At 50.9% G+C, this 23,626-nt stretch overlaps 2 protein-coding genes across 2 annotated transcripts in view; both read left to right on the top strand.

Moving 5' to 3' along the window:
* NPC1L1 (NPC1 like intracellular cholesterol transporter 1) overlaps positions 1 to 11,775 on the top strand; it is a 28,107-nt gene extending 16,332 nt beyond the window's left edge. The window contains exons 12-19 of the mRNA XM_083514130.1: positions 1,638 to 1,765; positions 2,001 to 2,130; positions 4,347 to 4,402; positions 4,695 to 4,845; positions 5,025 to 5,256; positions 6,981 to 7,094; positions 8,466 to 8,628; positions 11,028 to 11,775. Of these exons, the coding sequence (XP_083370256.1) occupies positions 1,638 to 1,765; positions 2,001 to 2,130; positions 4,347 to 4,402; positions 4,695 to 4,845; positions 5,025 to 5,256; positions 6,981 to 7,094; positions 8,466 to 8,628; positions 11,028 to 11,224 (1,171 nt within the window). The 3' untranslated portion in view covers positions 11,225 to 11,775. The remainder of the gene's footprint in view (positions 1 to 1,637; positions 1,766 to 2,000; positions 2,131 to 4,346; positions 4,403 to 4,694; positions 4,846 to 5,024; positions 5,257 to 6,980; positions 7,095 to 8,465; positions 8,629 to 11,027) is intronic.
* A 2,180-nt stretch (positions 11,776 to 13,955) lies between these two features.
* MRPS24 (mitochondrial ribosomal protein S24) lies at positions 13,956 to 23,483 on the top strand. The gene is made up of 4 exons (XM_083514486.1): positions 13,956 to 14,083; positions 20,718 to 20,798; positions 21,850 to 21,961; positions 22,925 to 23,483. Exons 1-4 carry the CDS (start codon positions 14,033 to 14,035, stop codon positions 23,206 to 23,208), a joined length of 528 nt encoding a protein of 175 aa, XP_083370612.1. The 5' UTR covers positions 13,956 to 14,032; the 3' UTR covers positions 23,209 to 23,483.
* The last annotated feature ends 143 nt before the right edge of the window (positions 23,484 to 23,626 follow it).

Raw genomic sequence — 23,626 nt, 5'->3', positions numbered from 1 at the left:
CGGGGAGGGCATGGTGGTAAAAGAGCAGTTGCAGAAGCTCTTTTGCCCGGACCCTTCCTGGGGGAGAAGGAGCCGCAGACCCCCAGGCAGATGCTAGAAAGCAGCCTGGAGTTTGCTTCATACCAGGCACAGGGCCTTCTCGGTAGTGGCGCCCGCCCTGTGGAATGCCCTCCCACCAGATGTCAAAGAGATAAACAACTACCTGACATTTAGAAAACATCTGCCCTGTTCAGGGAAGTTTTAAATGTGTGACATTTTGATGTATTTTTAATCTTTGTTGGGTACAAATAAAAAATTATTATTATTATTATTATTATCAAGATCTCAGAGGAGAACAGACCAATTCATGGAGGAGATGGCTATTGATGGCTACTAGCCACAACATCTATGTTCTGCCTCCACAATCAGAGGCGGGGTACAAATAATAATAATATATTATTATTATTATTATTATTATTATTATTATTATTATTATTATTCATACAGGAAAGGTAGTGTGGTCTGGCCCTCCAGCCTCTAGAAGAGGCACAGGAGATTCTTCATGGTCTGTGGGGCTCCAGCGGGCAATAAGCTCAAAATCAAGGCAGCCCCCAACCAGCTGAGGACCAGTCAAGCATTGAGCAGCTTCTCCTGATATTTTGAGGTTCAGCATCGGGCCCAGGATCAGGTGCCTGGCACCCCACGCCCTTCTCAGGCAGGATGAGCCCAGCTTCCTGCATCCGATCACTGCAAGATCAACTCCACCCCTCCTCGTTCCACCTCACCAGTGGCACCTCAGGCTGGGCTTGGCAAGCCAGTCCATGAAAGCCACTGCAGCTTTTCATTTTGCCCCTTCCTCCAAGGGCAGCCCCCACCCCGCAGACCACAGGTGGTGCTCCTGGAGGGGCCTAAGGCCTGGAAGACGGCCGAGGCAGCCCGGGACGAGCAAGTGCCCTGTGCCTGCCTCCTGCTCTCTTGCCAGTCTCTTGGACTGTCTGGCCAGAGTGGTGCATGCTCTGGTTATCTCCCGCTTGGACTACTGCAATGCGCTCTACGTGGGGCTACCTTTGAAGGTGATCCGGAAACTACAACTAATCCAGAATGCGGCAGCTAGACTGGTGACTGGGGGCGGCCGCCGAGACCACACAACACCAGTCTTGAAAGACCTACATTGGCTCCCAGTATGTTTCCGAGCACAATTCCAAGTGTTGGTGCTGACTTTTAAAGCCCTAAACGGCCTCGGCCCAGTATACCTGAAGGAGCGTCTCCACCCCCATCGTTCTGCCCGGACGCTGAGGTCTAGCGCCGAGGGCCTTCTGGTGGTTCCCTCATTGCGAGAAGCAAAGCTACAGGGAACCAGGCAGAGGGCCTTCTCGGTAGTGGCGCCCGCCCTGTGGAACGCCGTCCCACCAGATGTCAAAGAGATAAACAACTACCTGACATCTTAAGGCAGCCCTTTTCAGGGAAGTTTTTAATATGTGATATTTTAGTGTATTTTTGGTCTCTGGAAGCCGCCCAGAGTGGCTTGGGAAACCCAGCCAGATGGGCGGGGTACAAATAATAAATTATTATTATTATTATTATTGCCCTTCAAGCCTTGCGCTCTCTCTTTGGCCGTGGGCCTTGGCCCCCCTCCATGCTGCTGTCTCTCCCCCCAGGTCCTTCCTGGCCATCCCTGCCTCTTCCTGGGTGGACGACTTCATCGACTGGCTGAGCCCCTTTTCCAGCTGCTGCCGCGTCCACAGCTTTGGCCCAGATAAGGGCCAGTTCTGCCCCTCCACCGACAGTAAGCAGAGAAACCCGCCAGAGATTCTTCAGCTGCGATTCTTGCATTGCAGGGGGTGGGGCTGGATGACCCTTGGGGAGCCCTTTCAACTCTACAGCTCTATCATTCTGTGAAAGTATAGGGGGCGGTGGGACGTCCCCTGGGGGTTTCCCTGCCCGAGGTTGCAGCTGGAGGGGACCAGAGATTCCTGCCTGGACCTGGGGCTCTGCCTCTCCTCTGCCTCTCTCTCCCCCAGCTTCCCTGTCCTGCCTGTTCAACAAGTGCATGGCTCCGACAAGCGGGACCCTCCGGCCAAGTGTCGAGGAGTTCCACCGGTTCCTGCCCTGGTTCCTCCACGACATGCCCAACCTGAAATGCCCCAAGGCGTGAGTACTGCAAGCACCAGGGGGTGTGTATGTGTATGTGTATGTGTGCGGGTCAGGATTTGGGTCTGGGCGATTGTTCCTACAGCAGGGAATGATTTCCCCCCTCCCCAGAGAGGGTCTCCTTGCCTGGCTGTGCATTGTAGAGGCACCCCTACCGAAAGGGGGGGCCAGCTGGAGTGCCGAGGCTGAGGAACGGCCGGATTGAGCCAGTGGAGCCCACGAGGCCAGGCCAGGGTAGGCAGGCTGCAAGTGGACTTTGCAGGACATGGTACACAAGGAGGTTGGAGATTGGTATGGAGCCCATAGTTTTTTCCTGGGGGCAGCTGGACCTCTGTGGGGTAAAAGGTAAAGGGACCCCTGGCCATTAGGTCCAGTCGTAGCCGACTCTGGGGTTGCGGCGCTCATCTCGCTTTATTGGCCGAGGGAGCCGGCGTACAGCTTCCGGGTCATGTGGCCAGCAGGACTAAGCCGCTTCTGGCGAACCAGAGCAGTGCATGGAAATGCCGTTTACCTTCCCGCCGGAGTGGTACCTATTTATCTACTTGCACTTTGACGTGCTTTCGAACTGCTAGGTTGGCAGGAGCAGGGACCGAGCAACGGGAGCTCACCCCATCGCGGAGCAAGTCCTAGGCTCCGTGGTTTAACCCACAGCGCCACCCGTGTCTCTGTGGGGTGAGAGCTCCAAATCCAGGCCCTGAGGAAGGGACATCTGAGGAAGGTCTTGATGTGTGAACCATCCATGGGGCTGGCTATTTCCAAGCCGTTTGGGGAACTGTAGGCAGCAAACAGCTTGGCTGCCTGCTAGCCAGCTGGGATGCCCTAAGCCTTTACTATCCTGGGCTTTGAGCCAGTGTGGTGTTGTGGTTCGAGTGCTGTATTTAAGACCTGAGATAGACCAGGGTTCGAATCCCCCCTCTTGCTGGGTATCCTTGGACCAGTCACAGTGTCTCTTAGCCTAGCCTGCCTTACAGGAAAGCTGTTGTGGTGGTGAGGCTAGAATGCTGCGATGGGGGCGAGGAGTATGTACAGTGGTGCCTCACAAGACGAAATTAATTTGTTCCACGAATTTTTTCGTCTAGCGAATTTTTCGTCTTGCGAAGCACGGTTTCCCAAAGGAATGCATTGAAAATCAATTAATGTGTTCCTATGGTCAAAAAAAGTCCAAACAAAGCCAAATTTGGTACAACAAGAGTTTATTAAGTGCTCTTTAAAGTCACACATAATGTAAAGAGCATTTCAAAATTCAAACCCATAATTTTTTAAAAAAAACAGCAGAGTGGCCCAATGGTCACAGAAAATCATAAAAATGCAGAAAAAAACCCACAAGCTTCCAGATTCTTGCAAACCCCTCCCCAACTGTTCCCCCAGCCACCCAGCACACAGAAATTCAAACCTAGAATTTTTTTAAAAAAACAGCAGAGTGGCCCAATGGTCACAGAAAATCATAAAAATGCAGGGGGGGAAAACAAGCTTCTAGATTTTTGCAAACCCCTTCCCAACACCAAGTCCTTGAATTCCAAACACCCCAACCCAAAATCCAACCCCCCCCTAAAAAGTTTTAAAAGCTTAACTTACCAAATGGCTGCAAAAGATATTTTGGAAAAGCTTCAAAAATCACCAAAGTCTTTAAAAACCTCAAAAAAGGCTACTATGTACACTGCGTTCTATGAGTTGCTCCTTGAAGTCAAGTCGCAACTGTATTAACGGTGTTAAGAAAAAGGAAACAAACTTGCAAGCAGTGGCGTAACGTGGGTTGTCAGCACCCGGGGCAAGGCAAGTAATTTGTGCCCCCTAACCCGTGGATTTGCGCCCCCTAACCTGTGGATTTGCGCCCCCTAACCCTAACCCCCAGATGTTGCGCCCGGTGCGGCCGGCCCCCCCTGCACCCCCCACGCTACGCCACTGCTTGCAAGACGTTTTCGTCTTGCGAAGCAAGCCCATAGGGAAATTTGTCTTGCGAAGCAGCTCAAAAACGGAAAACCCTTTCATCTAGCGAGTTTTCCGTCTTGCGAGGCATTCGTCTTGCGGGGCACCACTGTATACCACCTTGAGCTCCTTGGAAGAAAGGATGCGGGATAATAATCACAATAAATAAATCAATAAAATAAAATAAAAAGGCCTCTGGGGCCATTTCCAGTTTGCACCTGCTGCATTGGGTCTGCCATGGGGAGTGCTTCTCTCTGACACTCAACGTGCCCCCCCATCTTTTTCTCCAGGGGTCGTGGTGCCTATGACACGTCTGTGCGTCTGGGGCCAGATGGGGAAATCATAGGTGAGTGTTTCCCCCCTCCCACCCCCCAGAATAAAAAGAAGCCCCAGGTGCGAATTCTGCTGCCCTGCCAGGAGGGCACCGACTCTCTTGCTGTGGCAACCAGGGTGGATGGAGGGATATGCAGACGGGGAGGTGGGCTTCTGGCTTCATATACTTGCCAGTGCCATCTCCCTGGTCCCCCACTTCAGAGGTGGGAGGCTGCAGGAGTAGGGAGGCGGTTAATGCCCCTCCGAAGGGGTGCAGCCCCTCTGGGTAGCTGGGCCACTGCAGCGCCTGTCTCCTCTTTCCACAGCATCCCGCTTCATGGCATACCACATGCCCCTCAAAAACTCGCAGGAGTACACAGCAGCCTTGAAGGCGGCCCGGGAACTGGCGGCCAACATCACCGCTGCCATGCGGCAGGTGCCAGGAACGGACCCCAACTTCACGGTCTTCCCATACACGTAAGATGTCGGGAGCGGCTGGCGAGGGACCAGAAAGTGCATCTTGTCCTTTTTGGTGGGGAAACTGTCCCTAGTTTCCCTTCTCTTCACCCCTGGGGTCAGCGAGGCTCTGGGGAGAGCGTCAAAGTGGGTCTCTGTGCCTCGCTGGTGTTCCCACCGCCGTTGTGGTTTTTCTGCAGGATCACCTATGTCTTTTACGAGCAGTTCCTGAGCATCGCCCTTGCGGGAGTCATCAACCTGGCCGTCTGCTTGCTCCCCACCTTCCTGGTCTGCTGTGTCCTGCTGGGCATGGACCTGCGCTCAGGACTCATCAACCTGTTCACCATCATCATGATATTGGTGGACACCCAGGGAGCCATGACGCTGTGGGGCATTTCCTTCAACGCCATCTCCCTCATCAACCTGGTGACGGTAAGCCAGCCCTTGTCATACAATGAAACCAAAACACCAAACTGGCTTGCAAATATAAAAGGCAATTTGACTTGTTGTTGTTTAGTTGTTTAGTCGTGTCCGACTCTTCATGACCCCATGGACCAGAGCACACCAGGCACTCCTGTCTTCCACTGCCTCCCGCAGTTTGGTCAAACTCATGTTCGCAGCTTTGAGAACACTGTCCAACCATCTCGTCCTCTGTCGTCCCCTTCTCCTTGGGCCCTCCATCTTTCCCAACATCAGGGTCTTTTCCAGGGAGTCTTCTCTTCTCATGAGGTGGCCAAAGTATTGGAGCCTCAGCTTCAGGATCTGTCCTTCCAGTGAGCACTCAGGGCTGATTTCCTGAAGAATGGATAGGTTTGATCTTCTTGCAGTCCATGGGACTCTCAAGAGTCTCCTCCAGCACCAGAATTCAAAAGCATCAATTCTTCGGCGAACAGCCTTCTTTATGATCCAGCTCTCGCTTCCATACCAGGTGCCCAGGTTAGGTTGGACCATATGTCTCCTTCAGTCGCAACAGAAGCAAGGTGCATTCCCCCCCTCCATTTTTTTTAAAATTAGTTTTCCAAATTTATGACACATAAATCCACAAACATGAAAAGAAAACATTAAACAAACAAACGAACAAACATTTATCCTAACTGTCATAATTCCAGTTTTGTTAACATTGTTGGGTGACTTCCTCGAATCCCCCTGGCTGAGTTTCCATATAAATCATTGTAGCAGTTTTCCAAAACTATTTTTACATAGAATTTACTTGGTTGATTAACATCTTTCTTTCTTTTCATTTTAACAACATAGTATTCTACAACATCACATATTTAAATCCTAGGCCTATCTGATACAGTGGTACCTCAGGTTACATACGCTTCAGGTTACATATGCTTCAGGTTATAGACTCCGCTAACCCAGAAATAGTACCTCGGGTTAAGAACTTTGCTTCAGGATGAGAACAGAAATTGTGCTCCGGTGGCGCAGCGGCAGCGGGAGGCCCCATTAGCTAAAGTGGTGCTTCAGGTTAAGAACAGTTTCAGGTTAAGAACGGACCTCCAGAACGAATTAAGTACTTAACCTGAGGTACCACTGTACTTGCAAGTAATTATATTTAAGTTATCTCAACATATTTAGCTAAATAGACTTTGAATTTCTTCCATTCCTCCTGGTACTCCTCCTCCTTCTGGTCGCGGACTCTTCCGGTCAGGTCAGCTAGCTCCCAAAAGTCCATCATCTTCATCTGCCATTCCTCCACTGTTGGTACTTCTTGTAATTTCCAATTTTTGACCAAAAAAATTATAGTTGCAGTTGTGGCATACAAAAACAATATTTCTTGGGCAATTCCAAACCTGTTATTCCAAGCAGAAAGGCTTCTGGTTTCTTAATAAATGTGTATTTCAACATTTTTTCGATTCATTATAAATCTTTTCCCAGAAGTCTTTCACCTTGGGACAGGTGCACCACATATGTGCAAGGTGCAATTTTTGTGCCCGTTGCTGATCAGGTCGAAATTGCCACACATGGTACAAAAAAAACGACTGGGGCTTTTTGGCCCAGCAAATGCACCAAGTGGGCTTTGCAATAATAATAATAATAATAATAATAATAATAATAATAATAATAATAATAATAATAATAATAATAATATGTTTTAATAATAATAATAAAGCTGCTCATCCTTCTGACAAAGGCTCTGTTCCTCCCGGCAGGCTGTGGGCATTTCGGTGGAGTTTGTCTCCCACATCACCCGCTCCTTCGCTATCAGCACACAGGCCACCAAAGTGGAGAGAGCCAGAGAGGCCACAGTCAACATGGGGAGTGCGGTGAGTCGTGGGGAGAGGGGCACATGCGGGAGGTCTGTGGCTTCGTTTAGGATGCTGCTTGGGTACATTGGAGCAGGGAAGAGAGACCAGGCTTTGGTCTTTCAAATGTCCACGGTGACATACCCCCCTCTTGCCTCTCCACTTCCATTCTGCTCAATTCATTGCATCAGAATTGTGGTGTCCTGCGGTGCCCCCTAGGCTTGGTGCCCAGTGTGGTGTAACTGGTCACGGTGCCCTAAATCCGCCTCTGTAGGGGCCCTGCCCTCATGGGGCCTTTGGAGCTGGTTCGTAGAATCAGTGAATTGTAGAGTGTGATTTGAATCCCAGCGACGGGGTGAGCTCCCGTTGCTCAGTCCCTGCTCCTGCCAACCTAGAAGTCCGAAAGCACATCAAAGTGCAAGTAGATAAATAGGTACCATTCCAGCGGGAAGGTAAACAGCGTTTCCGTGCACTGCTCTGGTTCGCCAGGAGCAGCTTAGTCATGCTGGCCACATGACCCGAAAGCTGTACGCCGGCTCCCTCGGCCTATAGAGCGAGATGAGCGCCCCAACCCCAGAGTCGGCCACGACTGGACCTAATGGTCAGGGGTCCCTCTACCTTTACCTAAGGGACCCCAAGTGTCATCTCCCTGTAATGCAGGTAAGGTAAAGGTAAAGGGAACCCTGATCATTAGGTACAGTCACGGACGACTTTGGGGTTGCGGCGCTCATCTCGCTTTACTGGTTGAGGGAGCCAGCGTTTGTCCACAGACAGTTTTTCTCGGTCATGTGGCCAGCATGACAAAGCCGCTTCTGGCAAACCAGAGCAGTGCCGTTTACCTTCCTGCCGGAGTGGTACCTATTTATCTACTTGCACTTTGATGTGCTTTCGAACTGCTAGGTTGGCAGGAGCAAGGACCAAGCAACGGGAGCTCACCCCGTCGTGGGGATTCAAACCGCTGACCTTTTGATTTACAAGCCGTAGGCTCAGTGGTTTAGACCACAGCGCCACCTGCGTTGCAGGTATCACAGCTAAAAAATCCGATGGATGGCTGTCCAAACCTCTGCTCCCCCTCTCCAGAATTACTTGTGCCCCCCTGCCCCCCCAAATAAACACATTGCTTTTGGTCATCCAGAACCAGCTCCAAATTGGCACAAGAGCTCCTCAGCCTCTCCCTCCACTTTCCAACTTCCACTCTTGGGAGCTGTTTATGTCTATCTGGTGGGCAGCCAACTGGGCGTTGGGCTATGTTGGTGAGGCTGCCAAGGCCATAGCACTCCTCACCTGCCTGCAGAGGCAGTCCCTGCTTTGTGAGCCAACTCTGCCCCTTCTCCCCCATTTGGAGATTTCTGGGTATAACCAGCCTGTGCTGTCTGCTTGCTCTCCCTCCAGGTGTTTGCTGGCGTGGCCATGACTAACCTCCCGGGCATCGTAGTCCTGGCCTTTGCCAAAGCCCAGCTGATCCAGATCTTCTTCTTCCGCCTCAACCTCATCATCACACTGCTGGGGATGCTCCACGGACTCGTCTTCCTGCCTGTGGCCCTCAGTTATTTCGGTGAGCCAGTTTGCCTTCCCAAGCCGGACCCCTACAAAGAGGGGCAATTGCTGAGGCAGCCTGTAAAATGGACCCCTGACCATTAGGTCCCGTTGTGGCCGATTCTGGGGTTGTGGCGCTCATCTCGCTTAATTGGCCGAAGGAGCCGGCGTACAGCTTCCGGGTCATGTGGCCAGCATGACTCAGCTGCTTCTGGCGAACCAGAGCAGCGCACAGAAACGCCGTTTACCTTCCCGCTGGAGTGGTACCTATTTATCTACTTGCACTTTGACGGGCTTTCGAACTTCTAGGTTGGCAGGAGCAGGGACCGAGCAATGGGAGCTCACCCCGCCGTGGGGATTCAAACCGCCGACCTTCTGATTGGCATGTCCTAGGCTCTGTGGTTTAACCCACAGCGCGACCCGCGTCCCAAGACAGCCTGTAATGAGGGGCAAAGAGGACAGGAGCACAGGGGGACGGAGGCACAGTTTAAGCCGCCTGTGACAGGAAGGGGAAGTGGGTGCCCACCATTGCTCAGGTGGGGTGAGGTGGGAGAGAACTGCTCTTTCCTGAATTACTCTAAGGAAGTGCTCTGCAGAGGTAGTTTGCTTGCTGCAGGGGGTTCCTCTCTCCATGAGACCTCACTCTGGGTTCTCCTCCTGTCGAACGGGCCCATCTCTTCCTCTCTTCTCCAGCGTTTCGGAAAGATGCAAATCCAGCTGAGCTTTCATTCATTCGCTTTTTTCCCCATGTCACTTTCTCACACCCACACGAAAAGATGCTCAGAGTGGCTTGCAGCAAAGAAAACAATGCATTTCAAAACCAAACTGTGCAAAAAGAATTTCCTAATAGCACAGCAAAACACATGTAAGCTGTTTAATCCAGTTTAATCTTCAGTGCCAGCTTTAACTTGCTTATTTAGAATACACCCCACTTTTGAAGAGTTGGCAGCACTGCTCTGTACCAAGTCCTCACTCGCCCAGCACAGTGCCTGTCTCTCTGCATGTTTCCGAGCACAATTCAAAGTGTTGGTGCTGACCTTGAAAGCCCTAAACGGCCTCGGCCCAGTATACCTGAAGGAGCGTCTCCACCCCCATTGTTCAGCCTGGACACTGAGGTTCAGTGCTGAGGGCCTTCTGGCGGTTCCCTCCCTGCGAGAAGCAAAGCTACAGGGAACCAGGCAGAGGGCCTTCTCGGTAGTGGCGCCCGCCCTGTGGAACACCCTCCCATCAGATGTCAAAGAGATAAACAACTACCTGACATTTAGAAGACATCTGAAGTTTTTAATGTGTGACATTTTAATGTATTTGTAACCTTTGTTGGAAGCCACCCAGGGTGGCTGGGGAACAAATTATTATTATTATTATTATTATTATTATTATTATTATTATTAAGGCCCCCCACGCCATGCAGGACAGAGCTAAACTATGGAACTTGCTCCTACAGGAGGCAGCAATGGTCGTCCAACTTGGTGATGGCCTCCCACTCAGATTGCTTTAAAAGACAAGTTCACAGAGGAGAGGGCTATCAAGGGCTCCCAGCCACAATGGCTCTGCTCTGCCTCCACGGATGAAGCCAGCAATGCTTCTGAATCCCAGTTGCTGGAAACTGGGAAGAGGTCTCTTGTGCTCAGATCCTATTTGCTGGTCTCCCAAAAGAGGCATCTGGGACGGTCACATAAGAGGCTGGACTAGATGGGCCATGATCCAGCAGACTCTTCGTATATTCTTATGAGCTCCCTCCTTCCCAGCAATTAGACCAGAGCTATGACCAAATCATGGCGGTCAGCGCTTCTCTTCTGTGCATGCTCCTTGACCGAGACAACAACTGTCCTCCGGAATAGCTGCTATTAAGTAGTGGGTTGACAAAGCAGACGACACAGAGATTTCTCCAAGTGGTTCTTTATAGTAAGCTGGAACTGAACTGAACTGAACACCTCAGCTGGCCTGCTTTTATAGGCTGCCGGCTGTCAACATTATAACAACACCCCCAAGGGTTTCCTGCCTAAATTAACTGATGTGGACCTGAGTGAAAACTATACAGTCATACCTTGGGTTGAAGTAGCTTCAGGATGAGTATTTTTGGGTTGCGCTCTGCGGCAAACCGGAAGTAACGGAGCGCATTACTTCCGGGTTTTGCCACTCGCGCATGCGCAGACGCTCAAAATGACGTCACGCGCATGCGAGGAAGCGGCGAATCGCGACCCGCGCAGACACAGGTTGCGTTCGCTTCAGGATGCGAACAGGGCTCCGGAACAGATCCCGTTCGCATCCAGAGGTACCACTGTATACACAATACCCCTGGTGGCCAGGGTAAGCACTTCAATACATAACACCTGTCATGCGGTGGGGGTGCTTCATGTGAGGTTAGGGAGCCTGGTGGCTGACTTTACCTCTTTCTCTCTCCCTCCCACCAACTAGGGCCTGATAGCATCCACTTGAGTGTGCAGCAGAAGACAAAAAGCAGCCTGGTCATCGCCAACAGCCTTGCTCTTGAAAGCAGCAACGGGATCCAGAACCAAGCCTTCAGTGGCTGCAGCGAGGCTCCAAAGGACAGGCCCAAGCAGGAGGGATCTGAAGGAGTGGGTGGCAGCTGCCCAGAAGGAGCGGGCATCTAGGCAGACACAGGACAGAGGCTCTGGGCAAGCAAGGATGCTGGCCAGTCTGGGGAGCAACCACAGCAGCCCCCGCAAGCGAGTGCCGTGTGTGTGCATGATTGTGCGCACACCCCAAATAATAATTATTCTCCAGCCCGCATCCCTGTGAGCAAGAGCGCAACAGTACAGTGTTATCTGTAAGAACCTGGTTCCTAACTGCAAGAATCTGCCGAATGTGGGCGCTTTGCAAACCAGAGTTCTGGCCTTGTCCCAGCCAACCAAGAAGAGCTGGAGGACCCCACAAACTGGTCGCCTGTGGTCCCCCACTTTCTGCAGCCACCAGCCTGGTGGAGGATGTGATTCCAGGTGTTTCTTCCTCCACAAGATGCTCCTCTGAAGAGGAAGGAGAACCAGGACATAAGACTGGGACAGATGTGCGATGGGGCCGCCTTGCCAATGCTTCTGCGCTTCTGGTGGTTGGGGCCTGTCTGAGAACCCCATGGACGTTCCCTTGAGTTCCGTGTGCGAAAGATGGGGTGGAAATGGAATAAAGATCAAAAGCAGCACAAACACATTTCTTTGTGTTCCTCGGCAATTCTCTGGTGGTTTGTCTCTTGGTCAAAGCTGCCCTTCCCTCTAACGATGGGGCTTCAGAGGTTGCACAGGGTTGCAGAGCTGTGGCTCTAGGCGGGAGGGGGAATAATAATGGCCCACCCCCAACACCCGGTTTTGACCCTGTCCTATTGAAGCCACTCTCTGGTGCCAACCTGCCAACCTACCAAATAAAGGTAGAGGTAAAGGTAAAGGGACCCCTGACCATTAGGTCCAGTCGTGGCCGACTCTGGGGTTGCGGCGCTCATCTCGCTTTATTGGCCGAGGGAGCCGGCGTACAGCTTCCGGGTCATGTGGCCAGCATGACTAAGCCACTTCTGGTGAACCAGAGCAGCGCACGGAAACGCCGTTTACCTTCCCGCCGGAGCGGTACCTATTTATCTACTTGCACTTTGACGTGCTTTCGAACTGCTAGGTTGGCAGGAGCAGGGACCGAGCAACAGGAGCTCACCCCGTTGCGGGGATTCGAACCGCCGACCTTCTGATCGGCAAGTCCTAGGCTCTGTGGTTTAACCCACAGCGCCACCCGCATCCCATAACTTACCAAATAGCTTTCACCTTAGTCGGCCTGCCTGGGGCAACAGAGAGCAAAGGGTGACCTTGAGTCACAAGCTTCTGTGGACTGGTTGGTTTTGTCAGAAGCATCTGGTGCCATCAGAACTTGGCATAACCCCATATAAAACAGGGCAGGTATGGAGGAGGGAGGTAAATGGCTAATTGCTCCAGCAAATGGGTCCTTCACTAAGACGTCACCGTACCTTCTTTCCTCCAGAACACAGGAGGAGACATAGAGACCCCTCTTCCCCTGTTTTACTCTCTCCTCCACAAAATAAAATAAAATATTATTTTGCTTTAGTGATTTCCCCCCTTTCCATATGGTGTATCCAGGGTGTGTGTGAAAGCAATCCTATAGACACCAGCCATGGGCTAATCAGGCCTGCAGAACAACACCTGCTTGCCCAACTTCGGGTGTCATGGGTGATGCTGGGGTCATTTTCATTTTCAATATGGCTGGGCTGGAAGGCAAGGCTGATCACTGGCTGATTGATAGGGCTTGCAAAGGAACCATTTGGTGTCAACGTTCCTGGATGTCAAAAACAGGGCACTAGACAACAAGCCCATGAGGAGGGGACAGAACATATGCTACCATCAGGCCGGCATTCAGCAGCTGCCCCATCTTACATCTGAGGGTGGTGGGGGGGCGTAAAGATGAATATGAAACTCATAACACTAGAACCCATGGACATCCAATGAAACTGAATGCTGGAAGAAGCAAGACAGGTAAGAGAAAGTCCTTCATGCAGTGCAGTTAAACTATGGAACTCGCTGCCACAGGAGAGAGTGATGACCAATAACCTGGATGGCTTCCAAAGAGGGCTGGACAAATTTGGGGAGGAGAGGGCCATCAATGGGTACTAGCCGGCACGGCTATGCTCTACCTCCACAGTCAGAGGCAGAAATAATGGTTCTGAATCCCAGTTGCGGAGAGCGCTCTTGTACTCGGGTCCTGTTTATGAGATTCTCCACAGGCATCTGGTTGGTCACTGTGAGAATGGGAGAAGGCTCTTTTTATGTTCTTTACCCATACAAGAATTCCAACTGAGAAAATCACACGACCTTTTCCCTCTTGTTTTAACAACTGATAGCTCACTCCGTAGACTCTTAATCTCAAGGACGTGGGTTCAAGCCCCAAATTGGGCAAAACATTCCCGCATTGCAGGGGGCTGGACTAGATGATCCTCGCGATCCCTTCCAACTATACAATTCTGTGATTCCAAGTTTTATATTTTGCTGTTCGACTGGATTTCGTTTTTAAATTACAAAAAAACCCAAGAAGAGCCCATTTTCTCTCTGGATATAGCCATCCTTGCCAGACAGCTTTCTGGACAAATCCCCCCCCCCCCCCGCAACTTGCGGGTGAAATCGCATCAGCTCCGATCACCCCTGGAATAGTCACTGAGAGACTGGATGCCCGTTTTAAATCTAGATGAAGTCCCTGGAATTCAGAACTGGCACGCTCCAGGAGGTGTCGCACTGCGACCGGAAGTTGTGAGGCAGCACGTGCTCGGCTTCTCTCTTTGGACTCGACCCATAACGTGCTGGGGCTCGGGTTCTCCCCTCCCCCCCCAGTCTCCGAGTACATCCGGGCACCTTCGCCCTCCTCTCTTCTCGCGAGACTTGGCCGGTTCATCCTTCTTCCCTACGTCGCGTCCCAAGATGGCGGCCCCCTGGTGGAGGACGGCGGTGGCGGCTCGGCGGGGCCTTGAGGCGAGTCTGAGGGCGGTCAGGAAGTCGTTTTTTGGGGGGTGGGGCTGGAAGGGGCTCCACGCGCTACCGCGGAGGGTTCAGACGCCCCCACTCGGCCAGAAAGCTCCCCGCATGTGACTTGGGGGGGGGGGCGTCGCTGCCTCTCGGCCTACCTCGCAGGGTTGTTGTTGTGGTGGGATTTATGGAGGGAAGTGGGGCGAGCCTTGCGCGCCACTCTGAGCTCCTTGGAGGAGAAAAGGCGGGATATAAACGTGACAAATTACGTTTAAGGGGCCTTCGCTTAAAAGCCTCCAACGAAGCCTGGAAGAGGCGCGGTGAACCTTCAGCTGCTTTCACCATCAGGAAGTTTTTCCCGAAGTTCAGTCTAAATCTCTTCACCTTCAGTTCCTGCCCTGCCCAACTTCATGTGCGTCAGGGGCAGCTAGGGTGGTGGCCTGCAGATGTTGGGCCACAGCAGCCATCAGACCCAGCTAGGGATGAGGGAAATTGTGGTCCAACAACCGCCACCTTGAAGGTGACCTGTTGTTGTTGTTGTTTAGTCGTTTAGTCGCATCCGACTCTTTGTGACCCCCTGGACCAGAGCACGCCAGGCACTTCTGTCTTCCACTGCCTCCCGCAGTTTGCTCAAACTCATGCTGGTAGCTTCGAGAACACTGTCCCACCATCTCGTCCTCTGTCTTCCCCTTCTCCTTGTGCCCTCCATCTTTCCCAACATCAGGGTCTTTTCCAGGGAGTCTTCTCTTCTCCTGAGGTGGCCAAAGTATTGGAGCCTCAGCTTCAGGATCTTTCCTTCCAGTGAGCACTCAGGGCAGATTTCCTTCAGAATGGATGGGTTTGATCTTCTTGCAGTCCATGGGACTCTCAAGAGTCTCCTCCAGCACCATAATTCAAAAGCATCCATTCTTCGGCGATCAGCCTTCTTGATGGTCCAGCTCTCACTTCCATACATCACTACTGGGAAAACCATAGCTTTAACTATACAGACCTTTGTTGGCAAGGTGATGTCTCTGCTTTTTAAGATGCTGTCTAGACATAAAGGTGACCTTTATGTCTCCTAATTGTCTCTGTATGTTGCACATGCCCAATGCCTTCAACTTTTCCTCATAGCACCTTCACCATCTTTGTTCCTCCTCTCCTGGGCATCTCTCACTATGTCAACATCATCCTTAAACTGTACGTGGCCCAGAATTGGGCACTCCAGGTGAGACCTTGCTTCTCACAGTCTAAACACTGTATGATTTCTGGTGGTACAACTTAGAATTGCATTAGCCTTTTTAGCTACTCCACAGTGCACTCCTGACTCCTTTTTATTTTTTAAAAATATTTATTAAAAGTTTAAGAATTAAGGAAAAAAGTAAAAAAGAAAGAGAAAAAAATAAACAATACAAATCAATACATTACAATACAGTGGTGCCTCGCAAGACGAAATTAATTCGTTCCGCAAGTTCTTTCTTCTTGCGAGTTTTTCGTCTTGCGAAGCACGGTTTCCCATAGGAATGCATTGAAAATCAATTAATGCGTTCCTAGGGAAACCGCTTGCCAGGCTGGCGGTGCGGAGAAGGGCTTTTCTCCACACCGCAAGCCTTCAGGACAGGTACGGGAACAGAGGGGAAGGCGCGCAGCGCTTTCCCTCTGTTCCCGTGGCTTGCGTGGGAGGAGGGTTTTTCCTCCCCACCGCCAACATTCAGAACAGCATTCTGAATGTTGGAGGTGGGAAGGAAAACCCTCCTCCCACCCCAAGTCTTCAGGAAAGCCATCCGATGCCGGGCGGCGGGAGGAGACGTTCCCCCCCCCGCCGGGCATCGGAGCTTCGTTCCGATGTCCGGCGGCGGGAGGAGACGTTCCCCCCCCCCGCCGGGCATCAGAGCTTCGTTCCGATGTCCGGCGGCGGGAAGAGACGTTACCCCCCGCCGGGCATCGGAGCTTCGTTCCGATGTCCAGCGGCGGGAGGAGACGTTCCCCCCCCGCCGGGCATCGGAGCTTCGTTCCGATGTCCGGCGGCGGGAGGAGACGTTCCCCCCCCCCCGCCGGGCATCGGAGCTTCGTTCCGATGTCCTGCGGCGGGAGGAGACGTTCCCCCCCCGCCGGGCATCGGAGCTTCGTTCCGATGTCTGGCGGCGGGAGGAGACGTTCTCCCCCCCCCCCGCCGGGCATCGGAGCTTCGTTCCGATGTCCGGCGGCGGGAGGAGACGTTCTCCCCCCCCTCCGGGCATCGGAGCTTCGTTCTGATCCCCGGCGGCGGGAGGAGACGTTCTCCCCCCACCCCGCCGGGCATCGGAGCTTCGTTCCGATGCGCGGCGGCGGAAGGAGACGTTCCCCCCCCCCGCCGGGCACCGGAGCTTCGTTCCGATGTCCGGCGGCGGGAGGAGACGTTCCCCCCCCCGCCGCCGGGCACCGGAGCTTCGTTCCGATGTCCGGCGGCGGGAAGAGACGTTCTCCCCCCCCCGCCGGGCATCGGAGCTTCGTTCCGATGTCCGGCGGCGGGAGGAGACGTTCTCCCCCCCCGCCGGGCATCGGAGCTTCGTTCCGATGTCCGGCGGCGGGAGGAGACGTTCTCCCCCCCCCCCCGCCGCCGGGCACCGGAGCTTCGTTCCGATCCTCGGCGGCGGGAGGAGACGTTCTCCCCCCCCCCCGCCGGGCATCGGAGCTTCGTTCCGATGTCCGGCGGCGGGAGGAGACGTTCCCCCCCCCGCCTCCGGACACCGGAGCTTCGTTCTGATCCCCGGCGGCGGGAGGAGACGTTCCCCCCCCCCGCCGGGCATCGGAGCTTCGTTCCGATCCCCGGCGGCGGGAGGAGACGTTCTCCCCCCCCCCGCCGGGCATCGGAGCTTCGTTCCGATGTCCGGCGGCGGGAGGAGACGTTCTCCCCCCCCCCCCCGCCGGGCATCGGAGCTTCGTTCCGATGTCCGGCGGCGGGAGGAGGTCCAAGGACAGTGGGGAAGACGCGCTGCGCTTCCCCACTGTCCCGGAGATTTCCCTATGGGCTGTCGTCATGCGAAGCAAGCCCATAGGGAAATTCGTTTTGCGAAGCGCCTCCAAAACGGAAAACCCTTTCGTCTAGCGGGTTTTCCGTCTTGCGAGGCGTTCGTCTTGCGGGGTACCACTGTACATATAAAAAAGCAAAAGACACAATACATAAAAACAAAAACAAAAGCAAAAACAGTTAAAAACACATCCAATATTTCCATATCTTTATCTTTCATTAACTTGTTTCATCGACCTCCTTACACCTCCCTTTTTGTGTTCTAGTTATTAATTATTTCAGCAAATCCTTTCCATCTTTCACTGTTTTCTGTCATTTAATTATCTTAATTTATTTTAAGCTTATCTTACCATTAAAACCCTAAAATTTATTTATACTTAACTCCTTATAACATTTCTACTAAAGCCATATAATATCATTCCAACATTTTTCTAACACTCATTAATTTTGCAACATTTCTCTAAATAATTTTTTTTAAACTTTTTTTTTTCAATCTTCTTCCACCGTCTCTTCTCCCTGGTCTCGGATTCTGTCAGTCCTTTCTATCAATACCATATAGTCCATCAACCTGGTGACCTTCTGTCCGAGGCTCTTAACTCTCTTCCATGTCCCTTCTGCAGATCTTCTTCATATTTATACATGCACTTTACTTTATCTTCTGCTGATCTTGTTCTTAATTTCCTTACTTTGGCACTGAGGAGTAGATCTCGGGGAAACTCCAACCTAACAATGTCTTTATTCCTTCTCGACAGGTCAGCCCATTCTCCATAGTCAAAACTAAAGTCCAAAATATATTTCAGAGCGCCACTCTCCCCCTGACCCAAATCCAGATCCCAAAGGCCAGAGCATCCCTGCATAGGAGGATCTATCCAACTTTCCTTCTCCAATCCAAGCAGGGCTCCATTCCACCAAATCTGGCTTTCTCTAGATTCGATCATAAAGGGCAACAGCTTATGTTCATCAAATTGCCTCTGTGAGGCCAGGGCTCTCTCCACTTGAATTACTTGAGGTTCAACAACAACTTTCTCCTTTGTCTTCTCCACAGCTTGCCATGTCAAAACAGATTCCTGGGTCAATTCCTGAGTAATTTCTGTATAGGTATTCCCTTTTAGTCCCAACTCAGTCATTTTTTGTCCCAAATTGTCAATTTTAATAATCATCACATCCGTCTTCTCATGAAGCTGTTCCAATAAAGCACTTGTCTTGCAAAATGCAATCACTAAGGCCTCTTCTGTCAACATTCTTGTCCAAGGTCAGACTCTGATTCTCACGCTCTTTAATCTCTGCAGCTGGAAAATTCCCCAGCTCCATTCCTGCAACAGTTTCAAAAGCTCCCTCTAGGGGAAACAATTTCTATTTGTATCCATCCTTTTAAACACAGATCCAGCGACAGAATTAGTTTCGATTTTCAGTTACTTTTTTTGCTCCTTTTTAAGTGCAAAAGGAAACAATGGAAGCAATATATTTCTCTTATTTAACTATCTGTCAACATACGTTTTATTCACAGTCAATGAACTTTCCCAAAACGTCAATCTTACTGGCAGCCCGTTCCCAGGTTCGAAACGGTGGTGATTTATCTTTCTTCACTCTCTCTCCTGCAGGCATTAAACGATCTAGAATTTCCCCCCTCTTCTCCTGCTTCCAAGGGGGGTTTAGTAATTTTAACTGATGGAGATTTAATCCTTTACAAAAGACTTTCCAGGCTTTAGCTTGCCACGTCTTTGCTTCAATCTATTTACAAAAGAGGAAGGCGGTCTTCCTGTTTGAAACCTTCCCGTTTCGATGCCAAATTAAGAAGTTTAGAAATCCAATTTTCCGTTCTACTCACGGGTAGTTGTTTAGAGTCCAATTGTCCACAGGAAAAAGTCAGCGCTCTCCGGCAACAGCAATGCGGCTTCACTCCGTGAAAGAAGCAGTCGATTCGAAGCACCGCGCCGCTCACCCCACGTCGCTCCGGATCCCTGAAACCGGGTTTCCCCGTGAGTAGGGGAGGCGCAAAAGGTGCCAGCCGAATCCCACGTCCACAGGCTTCTCCCGCCTGTGGTTTTTAGTGGGTCTCCGCCTCTCCGTGGTGGCCAGACCCTGATTTCCACGGAGCGGATTCCTCCCGATCAGAGGAAATCTGCCATTCCCGGAGGCGCTAACCCGGAAGTAGTGCACTCCTGACTCCTGTTTAGTTTGTGTTCTACTAAGACCCCTAGTTCCTTTTCACACGTGCTCCTGCTAAGCCAGGTGTCACCCATCCTGTTCTTCTCCTGTCAGGATAAATATTGCGTCCTTCTCCTGCCTTCAAATGTATCCACTACCCCTCACAGTCTGGTGTCTTCTGCAGATTTAATGAGCATCCTCCATCTAAGTCATAGAGGAATATGTTCAACTATGCCAGGCCCAGAATGGAACCCTAGGGCATCCAACTTGCCTCTTCTCTCCAGGAGCCACTCTTTGGTACGGTCCATCACCTAAAAATAGCCCGTATTATCTAGCCCACGTGCAAGCAGCTTCCAGTGCTTCTGGAAGACGAAGTTGTCAGCCAGGCATCAGGAATTTTAGATTCAGCAAAGCTTGCCTTCTGGTATATATCAGGATAGTTGAAAATGTGCTCATCTGGCTGTGATAGCTCAGTCGGTAGAGCATGAGACTTTTAATCTCAGGGTCCTCAAACAGAAGCCCTGCATTGGATAAAAGATTCCCGCGTTGTAGACAGTTGGACTAGATGACCCTGAGGGTCCTGTGATTCTAGATCTAGGAAGGCATCATTCAAGTCTTCTTTTTGGCATGACAGTCTGCAGCATGCTCCCACAAAGATGTAGCTGTTATTTCCCTCTTTAAAAAACTTTTTACCCAAGTGTTTAGGTTTGTAGATTTCTTCATTCGTGTATGCATCCTTTTAATGATCTGTTCTTTTAAAATAATCTAAGCCCTTCAGTTCCTCCATTCCATTCATGAATCTCATTCCACCAGGTTTCAGTAATGGCTATTGAGTATCGTTGCTTTCCTGTCTTAAGATTTTGAGTCCATCCTCTTTATTTCCCATACGATTCAAACCTTTCCACAATCTCGGTAGCCAGTCCCTTAATTCTAGTTGTTTTTTTCTCTTTTTTGAGGACATAACCTTCTTGGAGGCTATGAGTGCTGCCAAAATTGTTTTTTTTAATAAAATATTTATTAATTTTTTTTTAAATATAACAGTAAAAATGAAAAAGAAAAAAGAAAAATACAAAATAAAAACAGTTAAAAACATACATTTTTTCTTTTACTTATTTTCTTTTAGCTTATTTCCCGGACCTCCTCATACCTCCCTTTTTTGTATTCCACTTCAATTTATTGGTTCAGCAAATCCTTACCATTAGATTTTAACCCATTTATAACCCTTTTTTTCATATTCTCTTAAACCATTACAGCTGGAAACCCCTTAGTTGCTATCCAACATCATTCTAAAATTGTTGGTTCTTGATAACTAAATGGCACCTCTTTGTTCAGAGGCAACAGCATCTCTGAGCAGTGGGTGCTAGAGACCTAGAAAGTGTGGTGTGTGCTTGTGTCCCCTGTACTACAAGGGAGCTATTGAGCTAACCTAAAAATATGCATAGAGGTGTTTGGTTTAGTTCTCCATTGTGTCAGATGAGTACCTGATTTTCATTCTGTTTTCAGGCCTTTGTAGGGAGTCCTGGCAATACTTCTTGGCACCTCTCTACAAGGCGGGATTTCCGGACCAGTGTTGCCTGCTGTAAGGTAAGAGCCTGAGAGATCTAAAAGATACTTGGGTGGCTGCTGTCCTGGGAATGCTGTGGAGCACTCGGCCTTTTTGCAGGAAAGACTGGTTTTTTGTCCTTCTAGGGCCAGGGTTTCAAATGGGGTTCTCTGACTTTGCTTGCTGCAGAAAGCTAACACATACCGTGCTAAAAGGTGTTGGGAGCACCTTTCATTTGGTCTGCAGAGGGATTTTTCTGTATGAATTAGGTCACCTCACATTTAGGCCAGGGACGCGGGTGGCGCTGTGGGTTAAACTACAAAGTCTAGGACTTGCCGATCAGAAGGTCGGCGGTTCGAATCCCCACGACGGGATGAGCTCCCATTGCTCGGTCCCTGCTCCTGCCAACCTAGCAGTTTGAAAGCACCTCAAAGTGCAAGTAGATAAATAGGTACCACTCTGGCGGGAAGGTAAACAGCATTTCCGTGTGCTGCTCTGGTTCGCCAGAAGCAGCTTAGTCATGCTGGCCGCATGACCCGGAAGCTGTATGCCGGCTCCCTCAGCCAATAAAGCGAGATGAGTGCCGCAACCCCAGAGTTGGTCACAACTGGACCTAATGGTCAGGAGTCCCTTTACCTTTCCTTTTAGGCCTGTGAGGGGCCCTGAGCATGCCACAGCTGAGTTGGGTTCAAGGGAGCCTCTACCCCCCACCCCTGTCAGGACCTTTCAATAGAAAGGCCAGGTCAGGAAGGGGATCATAATCAGCACCACAGCGTTCAAGCAGGGGTTGGGGGGTTGAGTCTTCTTTCCCCAAGAGTCTTCTTTCTCTTGTATAAATGTTCCTTGCACAGCAATCTGCATTAGAAAAAAACCACTCCCTTTGGTGCCAGAGTCAAAGGTCTTTGTGGATGTATTGTAAATCACCCAGAGGGCTGTGAGGTTCTGCCCACCCCTGGCTTCCTGTGTATTGTGGCACTACAGGCAAGGGCAAGATGCCTTCCATTATTATAAAGATGGCATAGGATTCTCCTGTGCGCACACATGCTGTTTGTGTGAGAGAGGTCAACACCTCCTGCAACACCTCTCTTGCAGAACCGAGCAGCTCGGGTTCGTGTTGGGAAAGGAGACAAGCCCGTAACCTATGAGGAAGCCCACCCACCCCACTTCATTGCACACCGCAAGGGCTGGCTCTCCCAGCACACAAGTGAGTTGGGGGGCAGTGGGGGGGGGAGGGAATGGGCTGTTCTGACACTTGTATTTGGAAAAGGTGGAGATGTACAAGTGGTCTGCGGCCACTCCTTCCTGCAAGGTTTTGGGTTTGGGGCTGTTGTCATCAAACAGGGCCTAGGACACTATTGTTGGGGAAAGGAGTGGGGGGGGGTCATCACTCCTGACATCTTCCACACTGCTTGTGTCTTGAAAAGAGAAACTCATTCGGTGTTCTTGTCTGCAATGGGTGGTTTTCTTGGCAGGTGTAGATACTCCCTTGGGACTTGTTATGAGCTGCATACAAAGTTCTTCCAAACCTGGCCTCCTTGGAAGGGTATTCAGTCACTTTGATTTGATTTAATATTTGTAATTCTGCTTTTCCAGCAACAGATGCTGAGCTCAAAGCAGCTCACAACAACCACAAGAGCCTTAAATCACAAACATACATTTCAGTCACGATCATATCGAACACAGCGGCATATAAATAAAGCAAAAAGACAACCACTAATTCATCAAAACAATTAATGCAATTCAATAAAGGCATAATAATTCCCCCTGGAATTGACCTAGGTTGAGAGCCATGTCCTCATTGGCTCGGCCATTTTGCCACCCAGTGAAAGTTGTGAACCAAAAGGCTGGTTGAAACCACCAGCGCTAGCTATGACCCTCCTGAATGCAGAGCACAGTGAGGATGGTGTGGTATAGTGGTTAGAGTGTCAGATTAGGACCTGGGAGACCAGGGTTTGAATCCCCACTCAGCCATGAAGCCCATTGGGTGATGTTGGGCTAGTCACTCACACTTGGCCTAACCTACCTCACAGTAAGGATGAAATGGGGAGGATGAGAACTATGTATACTACCTTGAGCTCCTTGGAGGAAAAAGTGGGATCGAAATACAATAATTAATGAATTAATGACCTCCCCCCCCCTTCCCCTTGTCTTGTTGCCTGCCCTGTAGGTAACCTGAGTGGCGAAGGAGGGGCAGCTGAACGCTCTGTGGAGGATGTCTTCATCCGCAAGTTAATCTATGGCACCTTCCATGGCTGCCTGGCCAGCGATATTGTGTTGAAGCGCCGTGCCAACACGCTGATCATCTGCGCCATTTTCCTGCAGAAGCTGCGGCCTTCCAAGTTCTACTTCCTGATTGGCTACACAGAGACGTTGCTCTCCTTCCTGTACAAGTGCCCCGTCAAGATGGAAGTGCAGACGGTTCGTGAGAAGGTGGTCTACAAGTATATTTAGTTCTGGCCGTCCCTGCTGGGGAGAGCTTGTCTTTGAGCCAAGACCCAGCTGGGTCCCCTGCTTCTTGAGCCAGGAGCAGGAGCCGTCCAGCCAGGGACTTCAGAGGGAGTTATGGGCACCTGGGAACTTCTTCTTGGCTGCCATCTTGTAAGGAAGACACTCAGTTTGCTTGTGAAGGCTCAGAGAATGACTGAGCCCTGGACTCTTGCTGTGAAAGGAGCTGGGGTTTTGGGGTTTTTTGTTGAAATCCAAACAAAGAATGTTTGTGCCCCTTATTTGTGGCTCTTTCCAGATCTGTTTTCCTGGACTCCTGACTTATATGCCAGGAGCATCCCAGAAGCTGTTGACATCCACTGGGCTTAGCCCTGCTCCAGGCAGGGGCTTGAAGTATCTTTGTGGCTATAGCAGCCGTGGTGCA

This window comes from Podarcis liolepis (assembly GCF_965112155.1).
Source record: "Podarcis liolepis genome assembly, chromosome: 7".
Classification (NCBI taxonomy): domain Eukaryota; kingdom Metazoa; phylum Chordata; class Lepidosauria; order Squamata; family Lacertidae; genus Podarcis; species Podarcis liolepis.
Note: the sequence above shows the minus strand (reverse complement) of the source record. Positions and strands in the feature narration are given on the sequence as shown.

What these genes read in the sequence shown, in the direction of transcription:
- MRPS24 (XM_083514486.1), top strand. Translation starts at nt 14,033, where the DNA reads ATGGCGGCCCCCTGGTGGAGGACGGCGGTGGCGGCTCGGCGGGGCCTT. An exon ending in CGGCTCGGCGGGGCCTTGAG is followed by an intron (nt 14,084 to 20,717) that starts GCGAGTCTGAGG and finishes TTCTGTTTTCAG; the next exon opens with GCCTTTGTAGGGAGTCCTGG. An exon ending in CCAGTGTTGCCTGCTGTAAG is followed by an intron (nt 20,799 to 21,849) that starts GTAAGAGCCTGA and finishes CCTCTCTTGCAG; the next exon opens with AACCGAGCAGCTCGGGTTCG.